We start from the raw sequence: 17,310 nt of genomic DNA on the forward strand, positions 1-17,310 counted from the left end.
GGGCGAAAGGGAAGGCGCAGCCTCGCCAAAGACCCGCCCTTTGCCGTTTGCGCTATACTTGCCTCCCTACGTAACGGAAGTCACGTGCTTGTACCCGTCGACAACACATAGAGCTGAAACCATAGATATTAAATATACAATGACAATTCTGAACACCGTAAAACCAAGGGGAGACGGATTAGAAAGCGCACTGACTCTAAATTAGGTATGCCTGCAGAGTGTCTAGCGGGTTGTATGGCTCTGTAAAGAAGTACTTCCTTTTAGCTACCCTGAATCTCCTCTACCAATCAGGTTCATGGGATGACCCTGAGTATTATGAGGGGGGAGAAAATGTCTCCCTATCCACTCTCTCCCCACCACGCATAATTTTGTAAATATCATTTCTTTCCTTTCTCGCTTTTTTTGTAAGCTAAAGTTCCCACTCCCTTGATCATTTTCTTTTTCTGCACTTTTTCCAATTCCACAACATCCATTTTTAGGAGCAGTGACCAAAATTGTACACAATATTCCAAGTGTGGTTGCACCATAGATTTCTACAAAGGCCGAATGATATTGATAGCTTTATTTTCGATTCTTTTCCTAATTATGCCTAACATGGAATTTGCTTTTTCACTGGAGCCACACACTGGTTCAACATTTTCATTGAGTTGTCCACCACAACCCCAAGAACTCTTGGTCAGTCACTGCTAGCTCAGATCTCATCAGAGTATATCATAGAACCATAGAATAGTAGAGTTGGAAGGGGCCTATAAGGCCATTGAGTCCAGCCCCCTGCACAATGCAGGAATCCACCCTAAAGTATACCTGGCAGATGGCATCGCTTCACACTTGCTTACATTGAACCATATTCACCGTGTTGATGGCCTTCCTCCTAGTTTGGAGATATTTCTTGGGGCCTCTCATTTTAACCATACCAAATAATTCGGTGGCATCAGCAAACCCGGCCAACGCACTGTTCACTTATAATTCCAGATCATTTATGAACAACCTGAAAAGCATTAGTCCCAAACAGATCTTTGTGAGACCCCACTGTTTAAATCCCTCCTTTGGGAGAATTTACAGTTTATTTCTAATCTCTGCTTTCTGTTCTTTAACCAATTGTCGATCTATAAGACAAACTCTCCTCTCATTCCATGATTGCTAAATTTGCTCAAGTGCCTTTGATGAGGGACTTTTGTTAGCTTTCAATTTGTCAATAAGGTCAAGAACTTGATCATTTTGTCACAATTGTTTGCTTCAGTTCCTCCGACTCCCTTTCTGAAAAGATCAGTTCATGCACTTAATTCTTCCATGTGGACTACATTGCAGGGTTATAACTCTTTGGGCCTTCTCGGGGAGGAAGAAAGAGCTACCCCTAAAAAACAGTAGATGCAGCAGTTATTATTATTATTATTATTATTATTATTATTATTATTGCATTTATATCCTGCCTTTCCCCCTCCAAGGAACCCAAGGCGGCATACATAATCCTCCTCCTCTCCATTTTATCCTCACAACAACCCTGTGAGGTGGGTTGAGCTGAGAGTCTGTGACTGGCCCAAAGTCACCCAGTGGGTTTCCATGGCCAAGTGGGGACTAGAACCCAGATCTCCCAACTCCCAGTCTGACACTTTAGCTTAGTTGCAACTGATCAGCATCATGCCTTTCCCCCAAATATAAGATGGGAGCAAAGATAGGAGTTCCTGATGTTTGTCACTCAGATCTCGTTTCATGTGGAAAATTTAACACTTTTAATACATTAAAAATGCAACATGGCTGCATACAAATCAATAGAGCTCAAGAATTTATTCAGAGTGGGGAGAAATCCAAACTAACTTCGGCTCCCCCACTTATCTGAAATATTAACAGCTGTGGATACATTGCAGGGTTGTTGTAAGACACACCTTACTGCCTATATTGCATTATCACGTGTTTAAGGTTTGAGATTTGAGCTTAAAAAGTATATACATATGCTGAGCTTTTAACTGACCCCAGAATAGTTTGTTTTAAATGGATATTGTTGTTTTTATGCTTTTGATGGGTTTAAATTTTTATATTTGTTTTTAATGTTCACTTTTTAACAGTTGTAAACAGCTCAGAGAGCTTCGGCTATGGGGCGGTACATAAATGAAATAAATAAATTTATGAAATTTCCGGATTTCTCAATTGTTTTCTCTTAACTGGAAGGGGAAAGAGTGGGTCTAAAGAAGCCAGCAAGTTCCGTCTTCAGACTGTAGCCTTCCTCATTTTATACTTTTTCTATAGAGGGTAAAGCAATTCAATTACGGTCCGAAAGGGCGAGTACAGATTGCACTCCTAGGGCTCAGCTTTTCCATCTCTCCGAGCTCCACAGACCTATAAGAGCCGGAGAATGAAAGTGCTTCCGGCCGAAGGCTGACAGGAAGAGGCGGGATGGCGACTGCGCAGTCTGAAGAGGGTCCACGCTGTGACAAGAGACGGATACGCGCAGTCGGCGGAGACTCCTCCCCAGAGCTTAGCGAGTGGGGCCTGTGGAGCGGACAGGTAAAGTGGTGAGAAGGGCCCGGGCCCGCGAGTTCGTTCTGGGGTAGCCCACAAGAGGAGGGGCCGGGGCGGGCTGCTCTGCGCGGTCTCCAGATCCCAGCCGGCCGCGGAACTGCGGACGGGCAGAGGTGGGCGGGGGTCCGCCATGTCGAGTATTCTCCGGCGCGACATGGCTGAGGCGTCGCTTCCCTCTCCAGGAAGGGCTCGGAGCCCCGCCTGTGCTTCAGGGCGTGGAGATGGCGAGGCCTTGCCTCTCCACGGACGGACCCGCGGAAACGGCTCCCGACGCGAGGGTTTGGCGGGTTCGCCGCGCTTCTTTCCTCCAGGCCTCCCTCCCTTAGCTGAATTGCGCGATATGTGTGTCACAAAAGGGCTCCCGCCCAGGCCCGCCGCTTCGTCCCCCGCCGAGTTACGTTTTGTCACACATCCACGTTTGCTGCCTTGTGGGAGGATTTGTAAATTGCCGTCTAGAAGGACTGGACGAAGAAAGACCGGGGAACTTACAGCGATGCACTTGTAGTGTGGAACATGTCGGCTCAGGGTGCAGAGAAAGAGAAGGACTGTTCTAGCCGGCGCGCTCCAAATGGTCGCCTTTGGTACATTTCCCCCTCTCCCAGTTGCAGGGAAACAGTGGTTCTCCCCCCCACCCGGCCCTCGGACAACTTAATATTACCCTCCCCCGTTTGGGTCCTAAGAGGAAGCTTTCTCGTCTGTAATGTGCTTCTGCCACTTCCCTTCCATGATCTGTCTCTCCAGACAGAGTGAAGAGTTGGGAAAGCTGCCACAGTTCCAGGGTGTTCATAAAATTATTCACTTTAAAATCAAGCGAAAATGGTCTGCCTTTGCTGGGTTCACTTATCACCGTCTGTGGGGGCCTTTGAAATTGGAGCAAAGATGTTGCACTCCTCAGCTTGGGCCATGACAAGATCAAAGAACCACAAGATAAAAGACTGTCTTGAAAATACACAATTCTCAGGCACAGAGAAAAGGGGAAATGAATGGAGCATTGAGTGGGGTGGATGGGGAACTCCCATTACATCCCACCTTGCAGCATTGAATTTTAATTAATCTCATGATACTTTTGAGGGGGCTTTTGGTTTAGTGTAAACTTTAAATACATTAACAGTAAACTAATCTGGAACATCCAAGATAATTTTCTTTGTATGTTTCCTACAGTTCCTTATTGGAAAATTCTCCATATGGTAGACATAAAATAATGTAAAGAATTTTTTCTTGCTCTTTTAGAAAACTGTTAACACAGTCATGCTTTCAGAGGCACTCTCAGATTTTTCATATAGTTTTCCATTAATCTGTTGTTTCAGTTTGTGGCTTCCAAATGTATTCCTGAAATAACTTAACCTTTTCCCAAATTTAAGCCTTGGACAATTGCAAACATAATTTCTCTCATTAAGAATGGGAAGTTGAAATTGTTTTTGGTCTGTATTATCTAATGAATTAAACAAAGCATGACATAGATCTAGGTTCTCCATACTCAGTTTTTCCAGTGCTGTTCACCTAGAAACCCAATGTCAAAACAGCTCCACAACAAGTCACATATGCTTTGGAAGCTACCCCAGGGGAAACCGTCCTGTCAAGGTAGTAAGCACTCCTCAGGTAAAGTTGAAGAGAAGGATCTGTGTCTGATAGAAACTGAAAAGCATCTATTGGAATAGGTGGTGGAGATGAATGTTGTGTACATTCTCAGTAGTTCTTTCAGCAACTCCATAAGGTATGTCAGTCTTGTTGCAAATTTGGGCCTGAAGCTGATGGAGTGGTTTGCTTAAGACCACCTAGTGAGTTTTTAGGTGAGGGGAGATTTGCATTGGGGACTTCCCAATTCACACTGGGATGTGCATGCAGCAATCTAGGTTTGCAGCCTGCTTACCACTTTCCCCTGAGATAGCAATCCCCAGCGTACAACTAATGTGCTTTATTTTCAATATTTTTCCAGAGCACTTTGCTAACATTTTACTTTTCGAACTACATAGTAATAAACCCCTTGGAGTTTTATTTTAGTTATCCTTTAGTTAACCTTAATAATTTGTTTTACAAATGCCTGAAGTAAGAAGCTAAATGATAGGCGTTTCTGTTCACTCGTTTTGAGCCTTGCTTTGATTTTGCCACGAGTAGCTGTAGCTATTATAAAATGAATAAATGCTTCTACTTCTATATCCCAATATTGCAGGATGCCTGGACTAAGTTGTAGATTTTACCAGCATAAATTTCCAGAAGTAGAAGATGTGGTTATGGTCAACGTCCGGTCCATTGCAGAAATGGGAGCCTATGTTAGCCTTCTGGAATATAACAATATTGAGGGTATGATTCTACTCAGTGAGCTGTCCAGGAGACGTATCCGTTCTATAAACAAACTCATCCGAATTGGCAGAAATGAATGTGTCGTCGTCATAAGGGTTGATAAAGAGAAAGGTAAGTTGATAAAGATTGTTGAGTGCCGTTTTAAATCCAAGTGCTTCAATCCAAAGAAGTTTTGCACAAATGAAAAGGCACTGCCGCTTGTGCAAGGCATCCCTGTTGAATTCTTCCAATTTCTCTGTCCCACTGCAACCCCGTGTGCCCTATCACACCTCCCTTGATAAGTTGCTTGGGGGTGCAGGGAGGAACCAAGAAAGCTGCATTGTGTGAGTGGGATTCTGCTTCTCCATCTCTGGATCTAGCCCATGCATGATTGTTTTCATCTGATGTTTTCTGTCATAATTTAGAAGCTATGTTTGACTTGTATGTAAATCCATTAGACTGGGAAGCAAAAAGAGAACTGATTCATCCATCACCCAAATTTTATTAATTTCCTACTGCACTATATGGATTGACCGGACATTTTTCATAGAAGAGAAGAACAGTTGAGGATTTGTGTTGATCCTTAATGTGTTTTGTATTAGGTTATATTGACTTGTCGAAAAGAAGAGTTTCCCCAGAGGAGGCAGTTAAATGTGAAGACAAATTCACCAAATCAAAAACTGTAAGTTCCCGTATGGTTGGTTGGTCATTGTTCTCCTGCTTTGCTGATGGATGCAGTAGAAATACATTCTTCTGGTAAATGTGTATGTAATTTTTGAAAAATTTACCTTAAAAGTTGTAGCAGAATGCCTTGTGACCCAGTTTATGCAACAGCATTAACTAATGGTTAGAATGTTTGGCAGTTGCAAGTACTATTCTAAGCTCTCAAGCTGCCCAAGCCTTGCAGTCTGCTTTTGAGGCCTGCTCTCTGATTCTTCCAGCAGTACCAGGACAGGGCCTATTCTGTAATGGCCCTGTCACTTTGGAACTCACTTCCCAGGGAGATGCGTACAACTCTTACCCTGTTTTTAGAAAAATCCTAAAGTTTCCTTTATTTTTATCAGTTTTTGAGTGGTTTTAGGCATCATTTTGTAACTGGGCAAAAGGCGGGATACAAATAAATATAATAATAATAACAAGAACAACTACTACTACTACTATCTTCTTGTGTTTTATGTTTTATATAGTTGTATACTTTATGTTTGATTATTTTGGTGTTTATTAGTTATTTGGTATTGGTTACTATAAGTTGCATTATGAGGATAGACACCCTAAAGGGTGGGCATTTAGATCTATTAAATAAGTAGACTGAATAAGAAAATGAAAATTATTATTATTATTATTATTTTATTTATATAGCACCATCAGTGTACATGGTGCTGAGAAATTCCTGAGAAATCACCAAAGTGAAGAGTGGTTTTGTTGGCAATTATGAGTGTTATCCAATTAATCCATCCTGCTGATGGAGTGGCATCTATCAGCAGAATGGGGAAGGGGATGGTTTCCCCTTGCCCCTGCAACTCCCTCCTTGCCTTGAATGGTTCGGGGAGCCTCAAATAGATTTTGGGAGGGCATCCGGTGGGGTTGAGGGAGAGATGCAAGAAGGGTGAGAGGAGATTGTCTCATCACGTGAGTGAAAGTCCACAACATCTGATTTTGTCCGATGGGTTGTTTAATCTTAACAGCCTAAAGCTGTAAACTGTGTTAATGTTATTGCACTGTAGTTTGTTGGATACAGTGTTTTTTTCAATTGCATACAAATGCTAATTGCTGTCCAGTGCACGATGTCCAGCATGAGTGTAAAAGTTTGGTTCATGGCTGCATGAAAACATTAATAAAACTAGCAGAATTTCAGTGTATTCTGTTATGGCTGTTATGTAGGGTGTAGTACCCATACTCATCTATGTGGTGATTTCATGCCTTTAAAGTGCTTCTGGTTGGATTTCCCAGTCATAGACTATGTAGATCTGGGTTGGTATTGTTCATGGAATCTTCATTAGTTGTTTTCTTTTTCCTACATATTATTTACACTATCTGCGTGCATCAATTGATCTCTGGAAAGCTGGGCTGAGGGCTGCTGCAAATAGTGCAAGCAAGAGAACAAACATTTCATAAGCTGTGCAGAAAACAAATTCACCTAGTGGGCCCTTCTTAAACATTACCCCAGCTATGAAAAAGCCAGTTACCGAAAAGCTGTTCCCATACAGCTAAGGCTGCATTTCAAGTCACCTCCCCAATTACGTTCTATACCAGGAGAGTGAATAAAGATAGGATGGAAGAACGCAAGACCATGGCCAGTTTCATCTGCGCAAGGTAGTTGCAGTGACCAAGTTTTATAACTAAGTATGAAACATTTTTTCTAAACCAGGGTGCCAAACCTGCTTGAGGGGTGGGGCTGAATTGCCCTACATAAGGTCTTCCATAGGTCAGATGACATCAACAGGGTGGTAGTAACTGACCCACCCATTTTGCCTTTCTCCATGCTGAAAAGACACAAGACCATGGCCAGTTTCATCTGTGCAAGACACAGAGTTCTGTGTCTCTCTCTCAATACAGAGAAAGGGACTCAACCAGCACTAGGAGGAGCACCTTGTTGTCCCAGTACCAGCTTAGTCCTCAGCTAATGAGTGCACATGATTCCCATGAGGTGCCCACCATGCAAAAGAACTCTGCCCACTCTGGGAAGAGTAGCCGCTTCTTACAACACTGGCTGAGTTCCTGGCTTCATGCGGTGCATATTGTATCCATGGGGATGCTGCAGAAAAGGACTCAGCCAGAGCTGGGAAGAGCAGCTGCTCCTCTCAGTCCCACCTTAGCCCCCTGCCATCTGCATCCCCGCTGTTATAACAGGCTCAACCTCTCCCCATGAAGGAATCCAAGGAGGCTCTGCAGGCCAGCTGGGGGACTTCCATGGACTCATGGTTCCACATCCCTGGTCTATGGCTTTTATTTTACACTATCAGCAGTGCAATAAATAACTGAATAAATAGATTCTTAGCTATATATTGCGCAGATGTCATAGATGAAATACCTAATGTTTGTTTAAGGAAGATCACTTTAATGTGCACAATGCACAAGGGGTTGTCAGACTATATATATAAGTTTGCCATCATTTGAATTTATTTTATTGCCTTTGGTATCGTTGTTGCATTCTTACCTAACCTTTCCCCCACTCATACCTAGGTTTACAGCATCCTTCGCCATGTTGCTGAGGTTTTAGAATATACAAAGGATGAACAACTGGAGAGCCTGTTCCAGAGAACTGCTTGGGTATTTGATGACAAGTATAAGAGGCCGGGATATGGTGCATATGACGCCTTCAAGCATGCAGTTTCGTAAGCACACTACGTTTCCACCTTGTATTCTACTTTTATCCCAAATGTTTCAGTAGTTTTGATTTTTTAAAAATTTATGCATGAATGTAAAAAGCCAGGTGCAGAGGGTTGAATTCAAGTTTCCCCATGAGTGGAAGTCAACTTATGGGATACTGCCACTGAAGGCAGGCAGGAGGCACTTTTCATGGATTCCTCCGTCCCCCTCAGCCCGCTTTAAAGCGGGTGTGGGTGAACCCTCCAGGACAATATGAGAAGTGGCACTGGGAACTGAAGGGGGAATTGATGAAAAACACTCTTTTTCTCTAACAGAAGGTTTTACTGGATTTCAGTTGCTTCTGTGAATGGAAGGAACTTTTCCATGGACAGAAGGATGACTCTGGATCCAATCTTCTCTCTGTCTGATCCTGACTAACAAATGGCAGCTTTGTTTAAGCTGAGTTATGATTTATGTTTAGATTTTAGTAAGATTTCAGGGGAAGTTAGTTTAGTAATTTGAATATCATTTAAGAGCACCTCTCTCTGCATTAACTGCTTGTTCATGTTCATTGCTACTGATGGAATGTTCCTCCTTATAAAAGCATGCCAGTGAGAAGGCTAGGCAAGAATTTTCTCTATGACACTTAGTTTTCTTGTTTGGAGTTGGGTTTTTCCTCTTTTTTGAGGTAATTCAGTCATGCTGCATTCTGAAGTGGGACAGCCAAGATGCAGGGTTAGCACCTCAATGAGAACTAAGCCTTAGTCAAACTTGACAGTTGTGGTAGAATATGAGAATGAAGTTGAACTAGAACCTGGTCTGTTTGTGCAAGATTTGTGCCAGAGGATTTTAACTTCTTAGATAAATGACTGTTTGTCTGACTTACATTGCCCCATGCAAATGTGATCCTGCTATTCTTCCAAATATATTTAAGAGACTGGAGAGCAGTTTCACACACAACCTCTCTGCAAATACCTCCTTGCTTTTATTATGCATATGCTGCCTTCAAGCATGCAGTTTCGTAAGCACACCACATTTCTGATCCTGGGTTAGCACTAGTGCAGACATGATGCCATGCCATGCTTACCCAGGGAAGGGAGGGGGAATTTGCATAGAGCAGAGGAAAATGAAGCAGCACACAAGTATGATCCCTATTTCTTGCCCTCTTGTGTACAGAAGGATGAACAAACAAACTTATATCTTCTTTGTATAGTCTATGATTTTTCTGGAAACAATACCTTAATGTTGCTCCTTTCTCTCCTATCACCTATATTTTAAGGCATGCTGGTGAGCTTACGTTTATGATTTTTTTTAACCTAGGGATCCCGCAATCTTGGATGGACTGGATCTAACAGAAGATGAGAAGCGCGTGCTCATTGACAATATTAATAGGCGTCTGACACCACAAGCCGTCAAAATTCGAGCAGGTGAGTCCCAAAACCTGAATTGGTTAAAGAAATAATGATTTGTTAATTTAGAATGAGCTCATGGCTACAGTCTTTTGGAAGAACATAACTGTATGAATGAAAGAATATCCTTGGATGAATAAAATATCTTGGAGTTTACTATGAAGGAAAGTGTAGACATTGGCTAAAATAGTGCCAACTATTCAAGTGGAGGTACCAATAGATAGAAAACTGTATGTACCATGGCTAGGCAATGTTTGGATGTACACTGAGGGAATAAACATTTCAAAATACTTAGACTTCGAAAAACTTTTTATTGGAAAAGAGTTTAATGTTCTCAAGCAATAAAGCCAAAAGAAATCTAATAGATTTCTGGAGCTAGACTTCTAGAAAATGGAGAGTTCCTGAGAAAAAATTAAAGAGCTCCCAGACTTTTGATACAATTAACAATTTGATAACTGAAATAATTAAAAAACTACATTTTTACAGTCTCTTAAATGAGACTGCAATTTTTTATGAAGGGTTTTTGAAGTGGCCTCTCTTTTATTGCATTTTTACACTATTGGGCCTAATTAAAATGTTCTTGGAAAGCTGGTGTCATGTTGTTATCCTTTGGATGTCCTGTAATATGCATCCTTTTCATACTTTATGGCAGGGGAGGGGAATCTGTGGCCCTTCAGATGTTTGGTGAGGAATGTTGGGAGTTGTAGTCATGTGGAAGTTCACAAATTCCCCACCCTTGCATTGTGGCTTATTGAATCCTTCCGCAATCTAGTACCCTCTAGAAGACCATCCCGGCTTGGGATGATGGGATCTGGAAGGCGCCAGGTTGGGGAAGGTTATGGCTGGCTTAAACTCGGAGAGAGTGTTAAGTTGATGAATATAGAGGAGGAATAGCTACATTAAAGAACAGGGAAGACTCTGGGTAAAATTGGATCCATGTTGACATTTCTGTACAAGTGGTTGATTGCCCAATTGATTTAAACTTTGGTTTATTTTTATTCCAAATGTTGTATGAATACTAGATGAGATCACAGACTTAAGCTGTTAGACCTGACTCTTGTAAAATTACCCAAGAAGCTTTGCACATCTTGCCTGTAGCGTTTATAGTTATGAATTACTTGAGCAGTCTGTCAGGATTTAGCCGTTCATGATTATAAGGAAACATGGGAGTTCCCTAAAGCTTTTTGTAAGAAATATGGTAATAAATCCCAACACTAATTATGTTAGATCAGTCTTGTCCACAGGAATACTAGTTAGATGTTATGAATCACTAGGGTGTGGGTTGCAGGATTGTTAAGGCTAATACTGACATATATGCTGTTTACTAAATTAGTGTTGCAAAGGAGTGTTTGGCAAATTAACAGTTTAAAGCATAAAGCTCAAATATTGTGGTTCTGTCGTCTTTAGTGATAAGAAACTTCCCCGTTACTAAATATAGTTGACTAGATCTGGGCCACCAATATGTTCATGAACAGCTCCACTTTCTTGTGATTTGTCCATCCCTGTTACATGCAGAGCTTCATGTTTATATTGAACAACTGTGAAGCTTTGCCTGCAGCCAATATTAAAGGCCCTTTGAATTAAATAGGACACTTCTGTCACGTGTTAGAATCAGGTTCAGGTTATAAAATGCCTATGGTAAGTTTTCCTAACCTTCTAAAACAGTTTGCCATCTGATAAGAATTTCCCATAGTACTGAGAATTGCCACTTACTAACTACAGTTTTTAAGAAAATAGAGATATCGGTATCCTGTTTCCAAATCTCTTTTCTCCCTATGTGAAACTTGTTTTAAGGTACTTGTAGGGCTGCCTCCTAGCACTTCCAAACAAAAAAACACTGTGTGCAGCTATTGTGTATTTTCCTTTCTGTAGAGAGAGAAAAGATGGGAGAAGCTGTGGAAAAACGGGTGGGGTAATAAGTTAAAGACAACATTATTAGGAGTCCATGTAAAATTCTATGAATGATGCAGAGCAATTATGCAATACAAGCCTTGTTAGGAAGCACTCTTAGTTAGAGAGAGAGAAAGGAGGACATATTAAAATATAGAATGTGTTTTAAATTATAAAATGGTACATTAAAATATAAAATTTACTGGGAAACAGTGTATGGTGTTAGGTACAAAACCTCTCAGAAAGTCAAAAGGGTGGTGGTGGTGTCTACCAGTCTTTGTGCTCCTGACAGCTTTAGGCTGATTTTGCAGAAGCCTGAAAGGATTGGGAAGATGGGCCCTCTCCCCAGAAGTAAGAAGTGTATAGGAAGCAGAGATTGGGGGAGGATAGGTAGAGAAGACGGTATAATGATGCAGGTTGGAAAGGTGGAAAGTTACAGGGTGGGAAGAAGTGACAGTGGCTGGGAAGTGGCTCTTCTCTACATGGTTTGAATAAAATTGCTGTGATGTCAAACTTTTCTGGAAGTAAAACATCAAACAGAGGCTATAGAAAGAGCTGTAAAGAAGAGGAAGGTTGAATTTCCTATGTTTCCTCTGCTTTTAGGGATGTGTTTGTGTCACTGTGTCACTGGCATTGTTAGGTGGAAATTGAACACAGCTCATTTGGGTCAGTTCCTTAGCATGTTCATATGACCTGATGGTGGCAAGTAGTACAGTGAATCTTGATGAATTTAGAAGAAAATGTTAGGAATAACGTTTGTGTGTTTGCTAGCTTTCACTTACATGTTACCCTAAAATGCAATGTTACCTAACTACTTACAGTTCAGTAATAATAGAATAAATGAGAGATTTTCATTTATAGGCTCTCTTTTCAGAATAGTTTCCTGTATATTTTAATCAAATCTAATTTTGGCCCCTCTAGATATTGAAGTTGCTTGTTATGGCTACGAGGGTATTGATGCAGTGAAAGAAGCTCTGAGAGCTGGCCTGAGCTGTTCTACAGAGAGCATGCCCATTAAAGTAAGTGGCATTCGTTGGTATGGGTTTTCTGGAAAATTTTGAAATGAACATTTTTAATGTCCTAAACTAGTTTGGATGATGCCTACCTGTGGTTTTAATCCCTCCCCCTTCAATAGAACATGGGGGGTGGGGGGCAGTGGGGATAGTCCACCTGAAAAAAACGACTTACAACTTTGAAACTGCCCCAATTATCCATTAATTTTTCTACTAATTATTTTTTGAAATTATGCATTTTTAGAAATGTGGGGAAACTTCCCTTAATATAGAAAATGAACAAAAGTATGTCTGTCTTATCTTCATGTAGTATTTTTCACACATTATGCAAGTATAAAATCATTTCTTGTGTTCAAGATTTAAATAATTGCATTATCAATAACTAGTTTTTCTTCTAAACATTTCAAAGCAAGTCTAAAGTTATCTCACCCCTCTTGTAGATAAATCTGATAGCTCCTCCTCGATATGTGATGACCACTACAACGCTGGAGAGGACTGAAGGCCTTTCTGTCCTCAGCCAAGCCATGATTGTCATCAAAGAAAAGATTGAAGAGAAGAGGGGCGTCTTCAATGTACAGATGCAAGTAAGTATCATTCGTTCTTCTAACTCATTGGTCCTTAACACAGTTTCTGCAGGTACAAATGAACACCTCCCATGATGAACACACGGTTCTTGCTGAGAGAGAGGGAGAGATTTTAAACTTTTTCCTTCCATGCAAAGCTGGCCTGGCATATGCATTTCCCACCAGGGGATTTACATTTCCCAGCATGCCCTTTTTTTCTCATGAGCCTCCTGTGGCAGGGATAGGACTAAGGAGAAAGAATCAGTTGGTGGTTCTGTCGCTTCCTTGAAACCTACCAGAAGACAAATTTTTGAGGAAGGAAAAATGGGATAAGCAAGAGAGAAATAGGAAGAAGTGGGGGAGATGGGAAAGAAATGAAGGGGTGGGGAGAAAGGAATATCAGGCATGGAAAGGTCCAGAAGGAGGCAAGGCAAGCCCTTCCGCAAAATATAAGCACCTGGTTGTGCTACATCTAAGTGTGTATGTTGGTTTATTTTATAAAGAAAAGCAGGATACAACTTTCTAAATAAACGGCATGATTTTTAAGTCCCATTTATTTGTGCCCCAAACTTAGTTGTAGTAATAATAATAATAATAATAATAATAATAATAATAATAATAATAAATCCTCAGAGGCATCATACTGAAGTTTTGAAGCATTCCCTAATTTTAAAATAGTATTTTACCTCAGAACTTTGCAGTCCCATAGAATATGCTAGATAACTCACACATCAAATTTCACTTGTTTTCTGGCACTATGGAATAGACCATAGAGAATGGGTTGTATCCAGTTGTGCCCATCTGCCAATGAAATGGTCACTGCTTGGGCAGTTGAGAGGTCAGAGAAAGCTATTCTTTCCCTCTTTCAACTTTCACCCCACAGTAATCTAAATTAGAGCTCTGAGGACCGGGAAATAATTTGCACACACAAAAAGAGGCTTGCAAGGTAAAATGAACAGCTCTGGACTTTGCCAGTTTCAAGTTGTTGATTTTGTCCAGCAGGGGGTGTGATGCACTCCTTACTCCTGGGGAGTCTCACCTGTTCCTGATTCTTCATAGCATAGCACCATAACTGAACATTTCAATCAAAAATATGCTGGCAGTCTGAATAAACAATAGGTACGCTGTTAACACAAAACTAATATAAAATCTTCCCTTTATTGGAAATGTCACTTCTGATTATCGTAATAGAAAGATTCTGCAAATTGTACATGCTTACTCGTAAATTCACTCTGCAAACACATCTGGCTACTATTGGAAATTCAGCCCCAAAGGCTGATTCAAGCAGAAACTGAACTCCCTCAACTCAATATTCCATCCTAAATACAACTGGGATTGCTTTGGGCTGGAGTGCTTGCATTTGTTATTTATTTATCTATTTATTATTAATTACATTTCTATACCACCCAATAACCAGAGCTCTCGGGGAGGTTAACAAAAATTAAAAACATTCAAAGTATAAAACAACAGTATAAAACCATAATATAAAATACAGTATAAAAGCTCAACCAGATAAAAACAGCAGCAATGCAAAATTACAAATTTAAAACACCAAATTAAAATTTATTTATAGACTGTTAAAATGCTGGGAGAATAAAAAGGTCTTCACCTGGCATCTAAAAGCATATTATGTAGGTGCCAAGCAAACCTCCTTAGGGAGCTCATTCCACAGCCGGGGTGCCACAGCAGAGAAGGCCCTCCTGCTGGTAGCCACCTGCCTTACTTCCTTTGGCAGGGGCTCGCGGAGAAGGACGTCTGAGGATGACCTTAGGGTCCAGGCAGGTACATACGGGAGGAGGCATTCCTTCAGATAGCCTGGCCCCAAATCGTTTAGGGCTTTAAATGTTAATACCAGCACTTTGAATCGGGCCCGGACCTGGACTGGCAGCCAATGAAGCTGGAAAAGGACTGGCATGATGTAGTCTCATTGACCGGTCCCTGTTAGTAACCGTGCTGCCCTGTTTTGTACCAGTTGAAGTTTCCGGACCATTTTCAAAGGCAGCCCCACGTATAACGCATTGCAGTAATCAAAACGAGAGGTTATCAGAGCATGGATAACTGTAGCTAGGCTATCTCTGTCCAGATAAGGGCGCAGCTGGTATATCAGCCTAAGCTGATAAAAGGTGCTCTTTGCAACTGAGTTCACCTGTGCTTCAAGTGACAGTTCTGGCTCCAAGAGCATCCCCAAACTATGGACCCAATCCTTTAGGGAGAGTGCAACCCCGTCCAGGACAGGGCAAACATCACCTCGCCGGACAGATGAACCACCCGCTAACAGTACCTCCGTCTTGTCTGGATTGAGTCTCAGTTTATTAGCCCTCATCCAGTCCATTACCATACCCAGGCACTGGTTCAGAACAGCCACTGCCTCACCTGGGTTTGATGAAAAGGAAAGGTAGAATTAAGAGAGAAATCCACTTGATCAAAAGTAATTGAGTATTATCTTGTAAGTACTTTTGAGGTTCCAGCTGTCTGGCTAATATGTTAACCGTTCTGGAGTAAATGGTCCTCCTCCCATTCCCCTCTCCTCCAATTTGCCTTGCAATTGGGATGTTTGGGTGTTTGCCTTAAATCAAGAGCAGTTGTTGCTGGTTCTATGGTAAAGAATCACTAAAGCCATAAATTGTGAAACAGTGCTTGATTTACTGCGATTGTCTTACCTATTTTATACACTAAAAATCTCAGTATGTGATCCAGCATACTATCTTCATCTTTTTGTTTTCCTTTCTATTCTTGGAGAGAATAGAAAAGTTAGTTACTTTTTAGATTTGTATCCAGCTGTATCTCATAAGCTTAGAACAGACTTGCAACTTAAGGCCTTAAGTACAACCCCAGGGGTACCCTGAGCTCCTGCTACTGAATTCCTTTCCCCAGCGATCCTGATTCAGATATCCCTTTCCTGATTTGCAGTATGCGTGTGCATACATGGTACCTGAGCCAGCTTCACATGAAGCCCTCGGGGCCAAAAAAGTTGTGCACTCCTGCCTTTACAGTTTACAGATTCCAAATTCAAACACTTCTTTCCCCAAGGAGTTCACAATCTAATTAAATGGTTCATGGGGTAAAACAAGCCAAATGAAATAAAAATTCTATCTTATAAACTTAAATAAAATACCTATACCACACCATACATAACCAGCAACCATCCTCTGTAGCCACTGGAAAAGGTGCTGTAGAGTGGGCTGGGAGCAGATATGGTGACTTTGTGATCCCAATCCACAAATAACTGAAGGCAGCCTGATGCTAACTGTGCTAAATTGCAGTCTAGTTCTCAGGCCTGTGTAAAAGTGTTTAGGATGGAGCTGTGACAGCATCTTTCCCAGGCAATGTAGACGAATGTTGTCCACTGGTGTTACAAACCTTTTGACAGCTTTACAGGTTGATGCATCACCATCCTTAACATTTGGACAAGCCATCTGTGTTCAGTGCCATTGCACTAAGTTCTGTCTGCTTACTTGTATCTGGGTCATAGAGAAAGCTAACAAAATGTTCATCTTTTTGTAACTTATCAGCCCAAGGTGGTTACTGACACTGATGAGACTGAGCTGGCAAGACAACTGGAAAGGTTGGAGCGTGAAAATGCTGAAGTGGATGGAGATGACGATGCCGAGGAGATGGAAGCAAAAACTGAAGACTAAATTGCCTGGGGTGAAAGTATAGAGTGGCAATTCTAGGGATACACACCAAACCAGTGAAGACACATTCAACTGACAAGGTGTCTGATATTGAAAACTCCACAAGAGAAAGACTTGATTTTCAAGTTTTTTAATGCGACCAAATTTTGAAGAGACATGAAACCATCTACTACAACGTGCTGCTTAATTTCCTCAAAGGGAAGGTCCTCTCACTGAAGATTTAATTCCCCTCCCCCTAATAAACCGAGCATTGTCTGAAAGCTGTCCTTAATATTTTCATATCTAACGATTCCAGATTGGCAACCATTCAGTATGTCTGTCAGTGAGGTTTGTGAGAATTAAACCAACATTCCTCCACAGACTGTACTCAAGCGGATACTCAATAAATTTCTTGGATATTTATCTGTTTCTCTTCTTCCTTTTCACATTCTTAAAATTGTAGCATAGAGAGGTGAGGTGGTAACAGTAATGAATACAGCTCTTGAAGATGGCAATATGCATCACCTTAACTAATAGTGCTTGACTTCCCTGATCAGTGCATATGTGGTTTTTGTGAGTACAGGCAACTTTAGGGCTGTTTGGAACACAGCTGCTTAACATTTCAAGGGTGGAAGAACAGAAATTGTGCTTTGCATTTAAATGATGGGGAAATGACTGCCATTTTCCTGTGCTCATGTTTAAGCTTTTCCATTAG

General features: G+C 41.3%; 1 protein-coding gene across 1 annotated transcript; it reads left to right on the plus strand.

Annotated features, from left to right (window-relative positions):
- Window positions 1-2,422: 2,422 nt before the first annotated feature.
- Window positions 2,423-17,018, plus strand: EIF2S1 (eukaryotic translation initiation factor 2 subunit alpha). The gene is made up of 8 exons (XM_063117541.1): window positions 2,423-2,502; window positions 4,688-4,929; window positions 5,400-5,479; window positions 7,981-8,132; window positions 9,427-9,533; window positions 12,327-12,424; window positions 12,859-13,002; window positions 16,494-17,018. Exons 2-8 carry the CDS (start codon window positions 4,689-4,691, stop codon window positions 16,617-16,619), a joined length of 948 nt encoding a protein of 315 aa, XP_062973611.1. The 5' UTR covers window positions 2,423-2,502; window position 4,688; the 3' UTR covers window positions 16,620-17,018.
- Window positions 17,019-17,310: the final 292 nt, after the last annotated feature.

The sequence above is a fragment of the Elgaria multicarinata genome, chromosome 2 (assembly GCF_023053635.1).
Source record: "Elgaria multicarinata webbii isolate HBS135686 ecotype San Diego chromosome 2, rElgMul1.1.pri, whole genome shotgun sequence".
NCBI lineage: Eukaryota > Metazoa > Chordata > Lepidosauria > Squamata > Anguidae > Elgaria > Elgaria multicarinata.

Excerpts from the sequence above, each read along its gene's own strand:
- EIF2S1 (XM_063117541.1), top strand. The coding sequence starts at position 4,689 with ATGCCTGGACTAAGTTGTAGATTTTACCAGCATAAATTTCCAGAAGTA. Across the intron at positions 5,480-7,980 it reads AATTCACCAAATCAAAAACT|GTTTACAGCATCCTTCGCCA; the intron begins GTAAGTTCCCGT and ends ACTCATACCTAG. Across the intron at positions 9,534-12,326 it reads AGCCGTCAAAATTCGAGCAG|ATATTGAAGTTGCTTGTTAT; the intron begins GTGAGTCCCAAA and ends TGGCCCCTCTAG.